This window comes from Panthera pardus, unplaced genomic scaffold (genome assembly GCF_024362965.1).
Source record: "Panthera pardus isolate Hobbes unplaced genomic scaffold, ASM2436296v1 HiC_scaffold_26, whole genome shotgun sequence".
NCBI classification, from domain to species: Eukaryota; Metazoa; Chordata; class Mammalia; order Carnivora; family Felidae; genus Panthera; species Panthera pardus.
In genome coordinates, this window is record NW_026526832.1 from 22270692 (window position 1) to 22286894 (window position 16203).

Below are 16203 nucleotides of genomic sequence, written 5' to 3' on the forward strand. Positions count from 1 at the left end.
CTTTCCATTGTATGGGTATATCATAATTTGTTTATACATTCATTTGTGGGTAGATATTTGGATTATTGACATTTCTAATATTTAGTTATTATAAATAAGTTGTGAACATTCACGTGCAAGTCTTTGGGCATATTTTTTCATTTTTCTTATAAACACTGAGGAGTGGACAGCTGGGTTTTGTGATTAGGGTATGTTTAATATGCTAAGAAATTGCCAAACTGTTTTCCAAAGTGATTGTACCAATTAGATTCTCCCTGAGAGTGTATGGGAGCCCAGTTGCACCATTCTCTTGCCAACACTTGCTACAGTCAACTTTTTGAAATTAATTTTAGCACATAGTTATTGTAGTTTTAATTTACATCTCCTCAATGACACTGAGCATCTTATGTGCTGATTTGCCAGTGTTATCTCTGGTGAAGTGTCATTTCAAATCTCTTGCCCGCTTTTTCCAATTGAGTTGTTTATTTTCTTAATATGGAGTTTTTTGAGAGTTCATTATGTATTCTGGGTATCAGTCCTTTATCAGATATGTGATTTGCAAATATTTTGTCTGCAGCTTATTTCTTTTATTTTCTCTTGTTTTCTTATTTCTTTCACTTATTTTCTTAGTGTCTTTCAAAGAGTAGAATTTGTAATTTTGATGAACTCCAATTTATTAATTTTTTTAATGGATTATGCTTTTGGTGTGGTAACCAAAAAAAATCTTTGTTTAACCAAAAGTCACAAATACTTAATTTAACATCTTTTTAGAGTGTTTACTTGCAACTTAAGGTATCCACAAAGTTTTTATTTTTGTTGTGCTCCTTCTAGATAGTATTTGGAACTTGAACACCTGTGACTAGCTTTCATTCAGAAAGTTAACAGAAGTAATTTCTACTCCTTTGATAACATCAATTTATCAATTTGTTATTAGTTATTTCTGTGTTGTCCCTTTTTTATTAAGTCCCAGCTCATCAAAAAAAGAGAGAAAACACGCTGTTTGATATTCATAGATCTCCAGCAAGAAGAAGCCATATCAGGTATGTTTTGTTGGTTTTCAAAAGGAGGAAATAATCATATCTGTCATTTAGATATATCCTTTAAATAATATATAACAACATTTCTCATAATTAGAATATAGGTATTGATAGTGTTAATAATGCCAATGAGGGACTAAATGGTTTCTTTCTCTTCTTTGCTTTTCTTTCTTTGCTTTCTTTCCTTTAAATGTTTATTTATTTATTTTTGAGAGAGACAGAGAGAGAGTGAGCTGGGGAGGGATAGAGAGAGAGGGAGACACAGAATCCGAAGCAGGCTCTAGGCTCCAAGCTGTCAACACAGAGCCTGATGCCGGGCCCGAACTCACGAACTGTGAGATCATGACCTGAGCTGAAGTTGGATGCTCAACCAACTGAGCCGCCCAGGTGCCCCAATATCTTTCTTTTTTTAATTAGTGACTAGTAGTTATTATGCTACATGTGACTATTTTCTTCCTGGTTCAGTTTGCCTGGAATAGTTACTGTTTTAACAATTATGTTCCCTAATGCTACATAGCTCTCTGCTCTCTTGGTAGAGTTGAATCTAAACCACTCACATTGCTTTCATTTGAAACACTGGTTCAGTTAGTCTTTCCTACCTTTTTTCCCCCCTTTTGCCCTTTCTTTTATATATAGATACAAAGGACACTGGTTTTGAAACTGTCTTATCTATTATGTTTTCTGAAAAGGTAGTATACTCATGGAATAAACAATTAATAAAAATTTAAAAATAGATATGAAGAGCTTCTTTTTTTCTAGTTTTAGTAGTCTCTCACTCTCCCATAGTAACATATGTTCATATACATGTATGTGTGCTTACACATTGTTAGCCCTTCTTTTTACACAACATATATTGTGCACATTGTCTTATACCTTGTTTTTTTCACTTAATTCATTTTAACTGTCTTTTCATTTCTGTATAGTGAAATTTCACATTTATGTTTATAGTTACCTATTACATTTATAGATATACTCTAATATTTAAATTAGTCCTTTATTGAGAGATGTTTTGGTCTTTGTTATTACAAAATAGGACATAATGAATAGCCTTGCACAATCTTCATTTTACATGTTTACAAATGTATTTGTAGGATAAATTCACAGAAGTTGGATCTCAGAGTTAAAGGGAATAGGAGATTGTAACTTTGATTAGTTTGCAAACCACCAAGTAGTGTATGAAAGGGCCTATTTTCCCATGTTTCTACAAACAAAATGTATTTTTAAACTTTAGCATTTTTGCCAGTCTGAGAGTTGAAAAGGAGATCTTGGTTTATTTAAAATTTCTGTATCTCTTATCAGAGCATTTTTTCATATGTTTAAAAGCCATTTGTTTTTCCTTTTTTTGAAACGTGTACAAAGTTTACCTATTTTTCTAATAGATTGTTTTTCTTTTATCTACTTTAAGTAGTTTTTTTACATCCTGAAGAGATTAGTCCTTTGTCATAAATTGCCAATGTTTTTCCTTGGTTCAGACTTTGTCTTTTTTTGACATTGTTTTCAGTTGTCTTTACGAAGAGGTTTTTATTTTTATGTAGTCAAATTTATCAAACTATTTTTTTAAGGCTTTTAGATTTTATTTTATTTTATTAAAAAAATATTTTTGAAAGAGAGCGGGCATGCATGAGCGGAGAAGAGGCAGAGAGGAAGATAGAGAATTTCAACCAGGCTCCATGTTGTCAGTGCAGAGTTTGACATGGGGCTCAAACTCATGAACTGTGAGATCATGACGTGAGCAGAAATCAAGAGTCAGACGCTTAACCTGCTTGAACTACCCAGATGCCGCTAGATTCAAATCATAGTTGGAAAAACCTACCCAAATCCAAAGTTTTCAAGGAGTTCATCTTTGTTTATTTTTATGGTATCATTTTTTTCACGGTTTTTATTATTTATTTATTTATTTATAATATGAAATTTATTGTCAAATTGGTTTCCATACAACACCCAGTGCTCATCCCAACAGGTGCCCTCCTCAATGCCCATCACCCACCCTCCCCTCCCTCCCACCCCCCCATCAACCCTCAGTTTATTCTGTTATTAAGAGTCTCTTATGGTTTGGCTCCCTCCCTCTCTAACTTTTTTTTTTCCTTCCCCTCTCCCATGGTCTTCTGTTAAGTTTCTCAGGATCCACATAAGAGTGAAAACATATGATATCATTTTTTTACTTTTAAATTTTGATTCATTTGAATTTTATGGTGTAAGATTTGTAGTACAGATCCAACTTTTTTTCACAGATGGAAAAATGAGTTTTCCCAAGCTCATTTATTGAATCAGTTCGTGATTTCTCCATTGATTCTCTTTGCCACATTTATCATATATCAGATTACATGTTTTGTTCTGCTTCTGGATATTTTTTCCATTCATATTGAATACTGTTTAAGTTGTTGAGGCTTTTTAATATGTTGTAATATTTATAACTAATCCCTTAAATTTCCTTTGAATGTGATTTTACATTATTTGTGTTATTTTTGTTTTTAATATTATTCAGTTATGTTTTAAAGTGTTATGTGTGGTTCTTGCACATTTATTGTTAATTTTTTCTTACCTAACTTACTTTTTCTGTTGCTTCTGTGAGATTCCCTTGTCATTTTTTTTCCATTATATTTTCTCATTATATTTCATTTTTCCATTATATTTTCTCTCTGATTCATATATATAACAATTTCAGCATATTAATTTTGTGTACCCCTCTTCTTTATTGGGGATTCTCCTAGCTTGTCCATGTTATGATTGATGCTTAAGAAAGATGTACTTTTGTCATGTTAAAGATTTATTTATTTTTTATTTTATTTATTTATTTTTAAAATATTTATTTTGAGAGAGAGAGCATGCATGAGCAGGGGAGGGGCAGAGAGAGAGAGAGAGAGAGAGAGAGAGAGAGAGAGAATCGCAAGTAGGCTCTGTGCTGTCAGTGCGGGAGCTAGAACTCATGAACCGGGAGATCATGACTTGAGCCGAAATCAAGGGTCAGATGCTTAACCTAAGGCCACCCAGGTGCCCCAAAGATTTATGTGTTTTTTAAGTACTTGAATTTTCTTAAAAAAAAAAAAAAATCAAAACAAGAATATTGATCGATTGTTTTCAAATTGTTAAGGTCTATGGAGATCTTTCATCTCAGATTTATTATTAAGATTTATTAATTATTTTAATAGATTTTCTAATGTTGAATCTTTTAGATGCAAGTGCCTTTTGTTTTCTGATTTTGTAATTAATTTCTATATTTGTTGCACTGTGATTAGAGAATGTTGTTTGTATTGTACTTAGTGAAGTTTCCTGGTGGTTGAATATATAGTCTATAGGCATTTGAAAAGAAATATTCTTTATTTTTAAACCACAGGTTGAAACTCAATTAAGTATGTTATTTATCATATTTTTTAGGTTGCCTTTATTATTATACTTTTGTTCATTTTGTATTCTTTTCACTTTGGATGTGGACGGAAAGGGTGAATTAAAGTCTTCCTAGTACTAGGATGTCTATATCCCTTTCTTCTTTTGCGTGCTATAAGTTTTGTTTTTTGGGTGTTGTTGCTGTGTTGAGTTGTCCATAACTACTTACAGTCAGAAACTTTATTATGATTTGTCATTTTGCCTTTGAAAATATTCTCCCTTTGGGGCGCATGGGTGGCTCAGTTGGTTAAGTGCCTGACTTTGGCTCAGGTCAAGATCTCGCAGTTTGTGAGTTTGAGTCCCAGGTTCAGCTCTGTGCTGACAGCTCCGAGCCTGGAGCCTGCTTCAGATACTGTCTCCCTCTCTCTCTCTCTGCCTTTGCCCCACCGCACTCTATCTCTGTCTCTTTCTTTCAAAAATAAATAAACACTAAAAAAATTCTACTTTGTTTCATTTATTTCTTTTATACTAATTTATAGTCTGATGTTAGGTTTTTACCCATATCTTTGTTTGGCTTGTATACTTTTGGTTCTTTTATTTCTCATCTCTCTGAATCACATTAAACATCTCCTGTTTTCAGCATAGAGCCATGTTCTGATTTTGCTTTTAAAGTTTTATTTATTTATTTTTAGAGAGAGCTTGTGTGTGTGCATGTGTGGGAGAAGGATAGAGAGAGAGAGAGAGAGAGAGAGAGAGAGAGAGAGGGAGACAATCCCAAGCAGGCTCCATGCTGAGTGTGGAGCCTGATGCAGGCGCTTGATCTCACAAACTGTGAGATCATGACTTGAGCTGAAACCAAGAGTCAGACGCTTAACTGACTGAGCCAGCCAGCTGCCCTGAGCTATGTTCTGATTTGAGATTCAGTCTAAAAATCTTATTTTCATAATTGTGTCACATTTATTTCCATTTGTTGATATGACTGTTGTTTTTACTTCCGTTATTTTATCTTACTTTTGTTTAGTTTTTATGGTCTTAAGCATTTCACTGTGTGATATTTCTTTCTTCAACATTTTCTCATGGAACTTCTCAAATATCTAGAAGAGTTGGAAGAATTTTATAGTGAATACTAGCATACCCACCACAAAGATTCTACAGTTTTCATTTTATACTTTCTTTTTTTATTTTTGTTTTTATTTTATTTATTTTTTAATTTTTATTTAATTTATTTTTTTAATTTACATCTAAGTTAGCATATAGTGCAACGATGATTTCAGGAGTAGATTCCTTAATGCCTCTTGCCATTTAGCCCATCCCCCCTCCCACAATCCCTCCAGTAACTCTCTGTTTGTTCTCCATATTTAAAAGTCTTTTATGTTTTTGTCCCCCACCCTGTTTTTATATTATTTTTGTTTCCCTTCCCTTATGTTCATCTGTTTTGTATCTTAAATTCCTCATGAGTGAAGTCATATGGTACTTGTCTTTCACTGACTAATTTCGCTTAGCATAATACCCTCTAGTTCCATCCACGTCACTGCATGTGGCAAGATTTCATTCTTTTTGATTGCCAAGTAATACTCCATTGTGTGTGTGTGTGTGTGTGTGTGTGTGTGTATGTACGTACATGTATATATATATGTGTGTATATATATATATATATATATATATATATATACACACATCTTCTTTATCCATTCATCTGTCGATGTACATTTGGGCTCTTTCCACACTTTGGCTACTGTCAATAGTGCTGCTATAAACATTGGGTGTGTGTGTGCCCCTTTGAAACAGCACACCTGTATCCCTTGGGTAAATACCGAGTAGGCCAATTGCTGGGTCGTAGGGTAGTTCTATTTTTAATGTTCTGAGGAACCTCCATACTGTTTTCCAGGGTGGCTGCACCAGTTTGCATTCCCACCAGCAATGCAAAAGGGTTCCTCTTTCTCCACATCCTCGCCAACATCTGTTGTTGCCTGAGTTGTTCATGTTAGCCATTCTGACAGGTGTGAGGTGGTATCTCATTGTGGTTTCGATTCGTATTTCTCTGATGATGAGTGATGTTGAGCATGTTTTCGTGTGTCAGTTGACCATCTGGATGTCTTCTTTGGAGAAGTGTGTATTCATGTCTTTTGCCGATTTCTTCACTGGATTATTTGGGGTTTTTTTGGGTGTTGAGTTTGATAAGTTCTTTATAGATTTTGGATACTAACCCTTTATCCAATATGTCATTTGCAAATATCTTCTCCCATTCTGTCACTGCCTTTTAGTTTTGCTGATTGTTCTTCCTTGCTCTGCATAGGCTTTTTATTTTGATGAGGTCCCAATAGTTCATTTTTGCTTTTGTTTCCCTTGCCTCTGGAGACGTGTTGAGTAAGAAGTTGCTGCAGCCGAGGTCAGAGAGGTTTTTGCCTGCTTTCTCCTCGAGGATTTTGATGGCTTCCTGTCTTACATTGAGGTCGTTCATCCATTTTGAGTTTACTTTTGTGTATGGTGTAAGAAAGTGGTCCAGGTTCATTTTTCTGCATGTCGCTGTCCAGTTTTCCCAGCATCACTTGCTGAAGAAACTGTCTTTATTCCATTGGATATTCTTCCCTGCTTTGTCAAAGATTAGTTGGCCATACGTTTGTGGGTCCATTTCGGGGTTCTCTATTCTGTTCCATTGATCTGAGTGTGTGTTTTTGTGCCAGTACCATACTCTCTGGATGATTACAGCTTTGTAATACAGCTTGAAGTCCGTGTTATACTTTCTTTATCAAATATATATCTCTACCCATATGTCAATCTATCTTAGTTAAAAAAAATTTTTTTAATGTTTATTTTTGAGAGAGAAAGAGAGAGAGAGCGCACACAGGGGAGGGGCAGAGAGAGAGGGAGACACAGAATCTGAAGCAGGCTCCAGGCTCTGAGCTGTCAGCACGGAGTCAAATGTGGGCCTTGAACCCATGAACTCTGAGATCATGACCCAAACTGAAGTTGAATGCTTAACTGACTGAGCCACTCAGTCTCCCCAATCCATCTCAGTTTTTAGATGCATTTCTAAGTATGTTGCAGACATCAGTATACTTCTCTTAAATTCTTCAGCATGTATATCAAGTAACTAAAGTTCAGTGTTTATTTAGGTTTTTTTTTTCTTTTAGGTAAAATTTACACGCAAAGAAATGCACAAATCTTGTTTGCCTTTGCTTTTTTTAAAAAAGTGAACTTCTAAAAAAAAAAAAAGTGAACTTCTTATTGTAGAATAGGTTTAGATTGACAGAAAAATTTTGAAGCTAGTACAGTGAGTTTCCATATAGCCTATACCCAGTTTCCCTTATCATTAACACTTATCACTAGTATGGTGCATTTGTTGTAATTATTGAACTAATAGTGATATAATATTATGTACTAAAGTCCATACTTTATTCATATTTTCTTAGTTGTTACCCAATGTCCTTTTTCTATTCGAGGATTCTATCTAGAATACTACATACATTTTGTAGTCATGTCTTGTTAGGCTCCTATTGTGTTTCTTTAATCAACTTCATTGAGGCATAATTTATATAAACTTTACCCATTTAAAGTATTTAAAACAAAAATTTTTTTTTAAGTTTATTCTTTGGGGGCACTGGGTGATTCAGTTGGTTGAGCGTCTGACTTCAGCTCAGGTCATGACCTCACTGTCCATGAGTTCAAGCCCCGAATCATGCTCCGTGCCTACAGCTCAGAGCCTGGAGCCTGCTTCAGATTCTGTCTCCTTCTCTCTCTGCCCCTCCTCACTTGTGCTCGCTCTCTCTCTCTCTCTCTCTCTCTCAAAAATAAAGAATAAAAATAAAGTTTATTTCTGAGAGAGAGGGAGAGAGAAAGGGAGAGGCAGAGAGAGAGAGAGGGAGAGAAGCTCCCAAGCAGGCCCTGCGCTGTTCACTCAGAGCCCAGGGCAGGGCTCAAACTCATGCACTTTGAGACCATGACCACCCGGGCGGAAATCAGGAGTCAGACATTTAACCGACTGAGCCACCTACCTGCCTGCCTCCTGGCCAATTTAAGGTATTTAATTAGATAAGTTCTGACAGATGTGTATTGTTGTGATTTCACTGTTGCAATCAGGATGTAGAACATTTACATTGTCCTCAAGAGTTTTCTTATGTCCTTTTTCATTCGGACCCTAGGCAAGCACTGATCTTCTTTTTGTTATTGTATATTTGTTTCCAATTTCTAGAGTTTTGTTATATAGTATGTACTCTTCTGCCTTCACTCAGCATAATGATTTTTGAGATTCATCCATGTTGTTATGTATGTCAGCAGATTATTCCTTTTTATTGCTGAGGAGTATTCATTGTATAGACATACCAAATGTGTCATTTCTTGATGGAAATTTGGGTTTTTCTTGTTTTTGACTATTGTGCGTAAGGCAGCTGTGAATATTTGTGTGTAAATCTTTGTGTGGATATAGGTTTTAATTCTCTTGGGTAAATAGCTATGAGTGGAATGTGTAGGTCTTAATGATAGGTGATGTTTAACTTTTTAAGCAATTACCAATCTTCAAAATTTTTGTAACCATTTTACAGTTTCACTAGCAGTATGTTTGAGTTCCATTTGCTTCATATCCTCCTTAACACTTGGTGTAATTTTAACCATTTTTTTAAGTCTGTTTTGGGAGAGAGAGCGAATGGGAGAGGAGTAGAGAGAGAGAGGGAGAGAGAGAATCCTGATCTCTGCCCTGAGAGCGCTTGAAGCCACAAACCATGAGATTATGGCCTGAACTGAAACCAAGAGTTGGTCGCTCAACCAGTTCAGCCCCAACCAGATGCCCCAACTGTAGCCATTCTGATAATATATACTAGTATCTCATTTTAGTTTTTACTTCGCTGTTCCTGAGTCTTTAACCATGTTAAGCATCATTTTATTTACTTATTGGCCATTTTTATATCTTCTTTGTAAAGTTGGTGTTTAAATCTTTTGCCATCTTAAAATCAAGTTGTTTGCCTTCTTATTGAGTTTGAAGTGTTTTTATTATTTATTTATTTATTCATTTTAATGTTTATTTATTTTTGAGAGAGAGACAGAGCATGAGTGGGGGAAGGGCAGAGAGAGAGGGAGACACAGAATAAGAAGCAGGCTCCAGGCTCCGAGCTGTAAGCACAGAGCACGATGTGAGGCTTGAACTCGGGAACCGCGAGATCAGGACTTAAGCCCAAGTCGGATGCTTAATTGACTAAGCCACCCAGGTGCCCCACGTTTCAAGAGTTTTTAAAATATATTCTGGACATAAATGTTTTGTTACATATATGTTTTGCGAGTGTTTCCTCTGTCCTTTGACTTGCCATCTGTTCTCATAATGATATGTTTTAAAGGGCAAATGTTTAAAATGTTTTTTAAATGAATTTTTAATTTTGGAACAATTTTAGCTTTGCAGAAAAGTTGTGAAGGTAATATAGAGGTTCCCTTATACCACTTACCCAATTTTTGTCATTATTAACATGTTGTGGCATGTTTGTTAAAACTAAGAACTGACATTGGTACATGACTACTTGCCAACCTCCAAAATTTATTTGGATTTTAATAATGTTCTTTTTCTTTCCTTTCTTTAAATTTATTAAATGTTTATTTTGAGAGAGAGTGCGTGAGCACGCGCAAGCAGGAAAGGGGCAGAGAGAGAGAATCCCAAGCAGGCTCTGTGCCGACAGTGCAGAGCCCAATATGAGGCTTTACCCTACGAACTGTGAGGTCATGACCTGAGCTGAAATCAAGAGTCGGATTCTTAATCAACTGATCCACCCAGGTGCCCCATTAATGTTCTTTTTCTGCTGCAGAATTGAATTCAGGGTACCATATTGCATTTAGTGTTAATGTCTCCATAGTCTCTGGTCTGTGACAGTTTTTCTGTCTTCCTTTCCTTGTTTTTCATGATCTTGATAATCTTGAGGAATCCTGTCTCTGTATCTTGTGGAATGTCCCCCCAAGTTGTCTAATCATGTTTTCCTCTTTATTAGACTGGGGTTGGGGATTTTTGGAAAGATAGAAAACAGTCCATCTTGTATCACATGAAGGGGAAGCGTATCCATATGACATCACTGATAATGTTAAGTTAACCTTTATCACTTGGTTACAGTCATGCTTGCCACATTTCTCCACTGTAAAGGTACGATTTTTCCATTTCCGTAGTCTGTTCTTTACGTAAAGAGCCACTAAGTCTAACACACCTTCAAGGAAAGGTAGTGGTTTGAGAATTAAAGCTCCATCTCCTAGAGGGGGGAGTATCTACCTATATTACTTGAAATACTTTTGTAAGACATTGGCATTCTCCAATTCAAAAATATTTGTTCAATCATTTATATCAGTATGGATGCATGCATATTTATTTTATGCTTTGGGTTATAATGCAATCCTGCATTATTTTGTTATTCAAATTGTACCTGCTTTAGCTGTTGGAAGCCTTTTCAGGTTGTCTCCTCTGTCCAGTTTACATGCCTCCCTTCTTTTATTTTTTGAGTACTTCTTTATTTCCTGTCATTACAACATGTGCTAGGCTCATTGTGTATATTCCATGTCCCAGCTCTAGGATAAGCCATCTCACTAAGGAGCCCTGTTTCCTTTTATTGGGGAATAATATTTAGAAGCCAAGATCTAGACACTGTGTATGTTTGTTGGTACAAGGCCTCTCAGATAGCTAGTATAGTGTATGTGTATACACTCACCTATGGATGCAGGCACATTTATAATTGTTTCTGTATCCATCTGTATCTATGTTAAGCTAAAGATTAGTTTGTACTGAAGTTGGCTACTCTAATCCAGTATCAAAGTGTTTGTTCTAACCTTTCTCCTTTATCTTGTAACTTTCAGACATTGAGAAACCTGACTCCCACTATCTACTGTCCATCTCTTACTGGTTTCAAATTTTTATGAAGATCAGAATATCCATTTTTCTTTTATAGTTTGTGCTTTTTGAAACTTTCTTCCACCATAAGATTACAAAGGTTTTTATCCCATGTGTTTTAATAGAGGTTTTATAGTTTTAGCTTTGTGTATTATAGGAGGTAAAAGTTGTGGTTCTTTTTATGTACATGAATATCCAATATCTCAACATCACTTTTTGATGAAAAAGATGCCTCACTGAATTGGCTTGGTACTTCTGTCAAAAATATATTTTCTATATACATGTAGGTCTGGTTCTGGATTTTGTTCTACTTATCAAGCATTACCACATTGTCTTGATTTCTTTTGCTTTATAGTATATCTTGAAATCAGGTACTGTAAGTCCTTTAACTTTAGTCGTCTTTTTAAAGATTACGTTGTATATCCTAGGTCCTTTGCATTTTCATTTAAATGTTATAATCAACTTGTTAATTTCTTTCTTTTTTCTTTTTTTTTAAGTAATCTCTATGTGCAATTTGGGGCTCAAGCTCATGACTCCAAGGTCAAGAGGTACACACTCCTCTGACTTAGCCAGCCAGGCTTCCCTGTTAATTTTTTTTTTCTTTTTTTTTCTTTTTCTTTTTCTTTTTCTTTTTCTTTAAAGTTTATTTATTTTGAGAGAGCATGAGTGCTTGTGCATGAGTCGGGGAGGGGCAGAGAGAGAGAGGAGAGAGAGAATCCCAAGCAGGCTCTGCACTGTCAGCACAGAACCTGATGTGGGGCTCGATCTCATGAACCAGGAGATAAGTGATATGAGCTGATACCAAGAGTTGGATGTCTAAATGCTTAAGCGACTGAGCCACCCAGGTGCCTGCTCCTCTTAGTTTCTTTCTTTCTTTTTTAAGTTTATTTATTTAGAAAGAATGAGTTGGGGAGGGACAGAGAGAGAAGGGGCAGAGGATCTGAAGTGGGCTCTGTGCTGACAGCAGAGACCCCAACTCGGGGCTTGAACTCACCAGCTGAGCCATGAGATCATGACCTGAGCCAAAGTCGGACGCTTAACTGACTGAGCCACCTTAGGCACCCCCTGTTAGTTTCTATAGTAAAAGCCTTCTGGGATTTTATTTGGACTATAGTGAAGCTGTAGGTCAATATGGGGAGAATCAATATTGTAATAATATTTAGCCTGCCAGTTCATGAACATGGTATATCATTTAAGTCTTTTGAAATTTCTCTTAGCAATGATTTGTAGTTTATAGTGTAGAGGTTTTTTCTGTATCTTAAATTTATTTTTAAGTATTTTATGTTTAATGATTCAATGGAATTAGTTTTAAAAACTACCTTCTGGGCTGGCTCAGTCAGAAAAGTATGAGACTTTTTTTTTTCTTCAAGTTTATTTGTTCTTTTTTAAAAAAAAATTTTTTTTTTAACGTTTATTTATTTTTGAGACAGAGAGAGACAGAGCATGAATGTGGGAGGGTCAGAGAGAGGGAGACACAGAATCTGAAACAGGCTCCGAGCTGTCAGCACAAAGCCCGACGCGGGGCTCGAACTCACGGACCGCGAGATCATGACCTGAGCTGAAGTCGGCCGCTTAACCGACTGAGCCACCCAGGCGCCCTCAAGTTTATTTATTCTTGAGAGAGAGAGAGCATGCACGCAAACGGAAGAGACAAACAGACAGACAGACACACACACATAATCTGAAATAGGCTTCAGGCTCTGAGCTGTCAGCACAGAGCCCAGTGTGGGGCTCAAATTCTGAATGGTGAGATCATGAGCTGAGCCAAAGTTGGATACCCAACCAACTGAGCTACCCAGGTGCCCCAGAAGAGTATGTGACTCTTGATCTTGGGGTTATGAGTTCAAGCTCCATGTTGGGTGTAGAGATTACTTAAATAAATAAATAAAAACTTAAAAAAAAAAAAAACACTCTGGGAGTGCCTGGGTGTCTCAGTCAGTTAAGCAACTGACTTTTGATTCCAGTTCAGGTCATAATCTCATGGTTTATTAATTTGAGCCCTGCGATGGGGCTCTTTGCTGACAGTGTGGAGCCTGCTTGGGATTCTCTCTCTCCCTCTCTTTCTTCACCCCCTCTCTCTTTTTCTCTCTCTCTCTCAAAAATAATAACAATTAAAAAAATACTGTGTAAAAAAACTACTTTCTAATTGTTTACTACTAAGATTTAAAAACAGAATTGTTTTGTCTGTTAACTTGGTATCCTGTGACCTTGCCAAATTTTGTTATTCTAGTAGTTGTTTTGTATATTACTGAATATTTTCTACATAAACCATATCATCTGCAAATTGAGGCAGTTTCAATCTTTGTGAGTTTTCTTTCCTTATTGTTTCGCTAGGATCCTTGGTACAGTGGTAAAAAGAAGTTGTGAGAGTGGGTATGTGTTGTACTTGATTTTTAGGGAAACGTTCACTATTTCTCCAGTAATTAGACTGTTGAAGGTTGTTTTTTGTTTGTTTTGTTTTTGATGCTCCTTTCTAATTGAATAAGTTTCCCTCTATTCCTGTTTTATTGTGAGCTTTTACATAATAGGTTGAATTTTGGTAAATGATTTGTGTTCTTCTAATTGGTCATAATATTTCTCTTTTATTGTTAATGTGGTGAATTATATTGATTATATTCTCTGGATAAACTTTTTTTTTTGTCATGATATATATGCTTTTATTGTTTGCTGGATATAATTTGCTAATGTTCTCAGGATTTTTTTTTTTTGTTGTTGTTGTTTTTTTGTTTCTGTTTGCGAAAGGTGTCGGGTTGTAATTTTCTCTTTTTGTAATGTCCTTGGGGGTTTTGGTGTTAGTTATGCTGGTATCATTAATGGAGTTAGGAGGTATTTCTCTCTTTTGCTTTCTGAAAGGGTTTGTGTAAGATTGGCGTTACTTCCTCCTTAAATTAAAAAAAATTTAAAATTCTTTTTTTTTTTAGACAGAGAGAGACAGAGCACAAACGGGGGAGGGGCAGAGAGAGAAGGAGACACAGAATCCAAAGCAGGCTCCAGGCTCTGAGCTGTCAGCACAGAGCCCCATGCGGGCTCAAACTCACAAACCGTGGGATCGTGACCTGAGCCGGTCAGACGCTCAACTGACTGAGCACCCAGGCACACCCCCCCAAATTTTTTTTAATGTTTATTTATTTTTGAGAGACACAGACAGACAGAGCATGAATGGGGGAGGGCAGAGACAGAGGTAGACACAGAATCTGAAGCAGGCTCCAGGCTCTGAGCTGTCAGCACAGAGCCCAACGCAGGGCCTGAACCCGTGAACCACGAGATCATGACCTGAGCCAAAGTTGTACGCTCAACCGACTGAGCCACTCAGGTGCCTCTCCTCCTTAAATGTTTGATAGAATTCAGCAATGGGGAAGTATCTTGGGGAAGATTCTTTGAGATTTTGTATAGATCTTTTTTGCTTTTCATCCATTAGTTTTAGTGGATCTTGCCTTGTGGAGTGGTTTTTGATAATTCAGATAGAATTTCACTATGTGGTTCTTTTTGTTGTGTTTTGTATTTATTTTTGTACATAATTATTCTGGTTTTATTTAGGAAGGCATTTTATAGTGGTTTTTACTTTAAATTTTTATAATGGCCTCATCTTTTTTGTTAGTAGTAATTAGTTTCTTATTCTGAACATCATCTTCCCCTGAGCAAGGGTCTATTTCTGTCTATTCCCTTATCTTTTCTACTGTCCATTTTCAATTTTACTCTTTTCAGAGTTTACCATTGTCCTTTTACATAAACTTTTTTTAATTTTAAGTTTTTATTTTAATTCCAGTTAGCTAACATACAATGTTATAGAAGTTTCAGGTGTACAATATAGTGATTCAGCAAGCACTTCGATACATCACCTTGTGCTCATCACAGCAAGTGCACTCCTTAATCCCCATCACCTATTTAACCCATCCCCTAAAACACCTCCCCTCTGATAACCATCAGTTCTCTATAGTTAAGAGTCTTTTCTTACTTTTTTTCTCTCTCTCTCTCTTATTTTTTCCCCTTTGCTTGTTTGTTTTGTTTATTAAATTTCACATTTGAATGAAATCGTATGGCATTTGTCTCTCACTGACTTCACTTAGCAATATACTCTCTAGCTTCATCCATGTCATTGCAAATGGCAAGATTTCATTGTTTTTTTATGGCTGAATAATATTCCAATGTATATATATACCACATATTCTTTGTTAATTGATGGACATTTGGGTTCTTTCCATATCTTGGCTATTGTAAATAGTGTTGCGACAAAGATAGGGGTCTATTTATCCCTTTGAATTAATTTTCTTGTGTTTTTTGGATAAATACTTAGTAGGGTGATTGCTGGATCATAAGGTAGTGTTATTTTTAGCTTTTCGAGGAACCTCCATACTGTTTTTCATGGGGGCTGCACCAGTTTGAATTGCCACCAACAGTACACAAGGGTTCCTGTTTTTCCATATCCTCGAAATCTACATTTTTGAGAGGTTTTATTTGTAAGTTTTAATGATAACCCTGACTTTCTTGCTGTTAAAATTGAAGTATTTGGCTTACTTACCTTATTTGACATCTTTGTCTTTGCCTCCCATTTTTTTTTTTTTTTTTTTTTTGGTACAGTGCCATGGATGTTCTCCTGTCACCTTATTTTGTTGCTTTAGTTTTAGAACTATAGGTAAATATATTGTGCTTACAGCCAGCCTATCCTTGTTGCTGCATTTTCCTATTCGTATCTTCATTAGCTGGGATTTGCGCCGTAGCAGTTTTTATGCTTCATGGTCTCAGTATTTCTTAAGTTCTTGCATGTTCTAAACTGTTTGTAGTCTTCATACTTGAAGGAAAGTTTGGCTCAGTATAAATATTTTGGCTTATATATACACGCTTGTCTTGAGTATCTTGAATGTATTTTATTGTGTTATTGACATTGAATGCCGCTATGTTGAAACAATGTTGAAATTTGAGGGTAAATTTTTTTTTTTCCCTTTATAAGTCTGTTTGCCCTTTTGGGTGGCTACCCAAGGATTTTTTCTTTATCTTAAAAGACCAGTAACTTGA

The 16203-nt window shown here is 35.9% G+C and overlaps 1 protein-coding gene across 2 annotated transcripts in view; it reads left to right on the forward strand.

Annotated features, from left to right (window-relative positions):
- The window catches only part of ATAD2B (ATPase family AAA domain containing 2B), a 164441-nt gene that overhangs the window by 35378 nt on the left and 112860 nt on the right, over nucleotides 1-16203 (forward strand). For both annotated transcript variants that reach the window (XM_019450753.2, XM_053891118.1), the window contains exon 8: nucleotides 944-1019. In XM_019450753.2, coding sequence (XP_019306298.1) covers nucleotides 944-1019 — 76 coding nt within the window. The remainder of the gene's footprint in view (nucleotides 1-943; nucleotides 1020-16203) is intronic.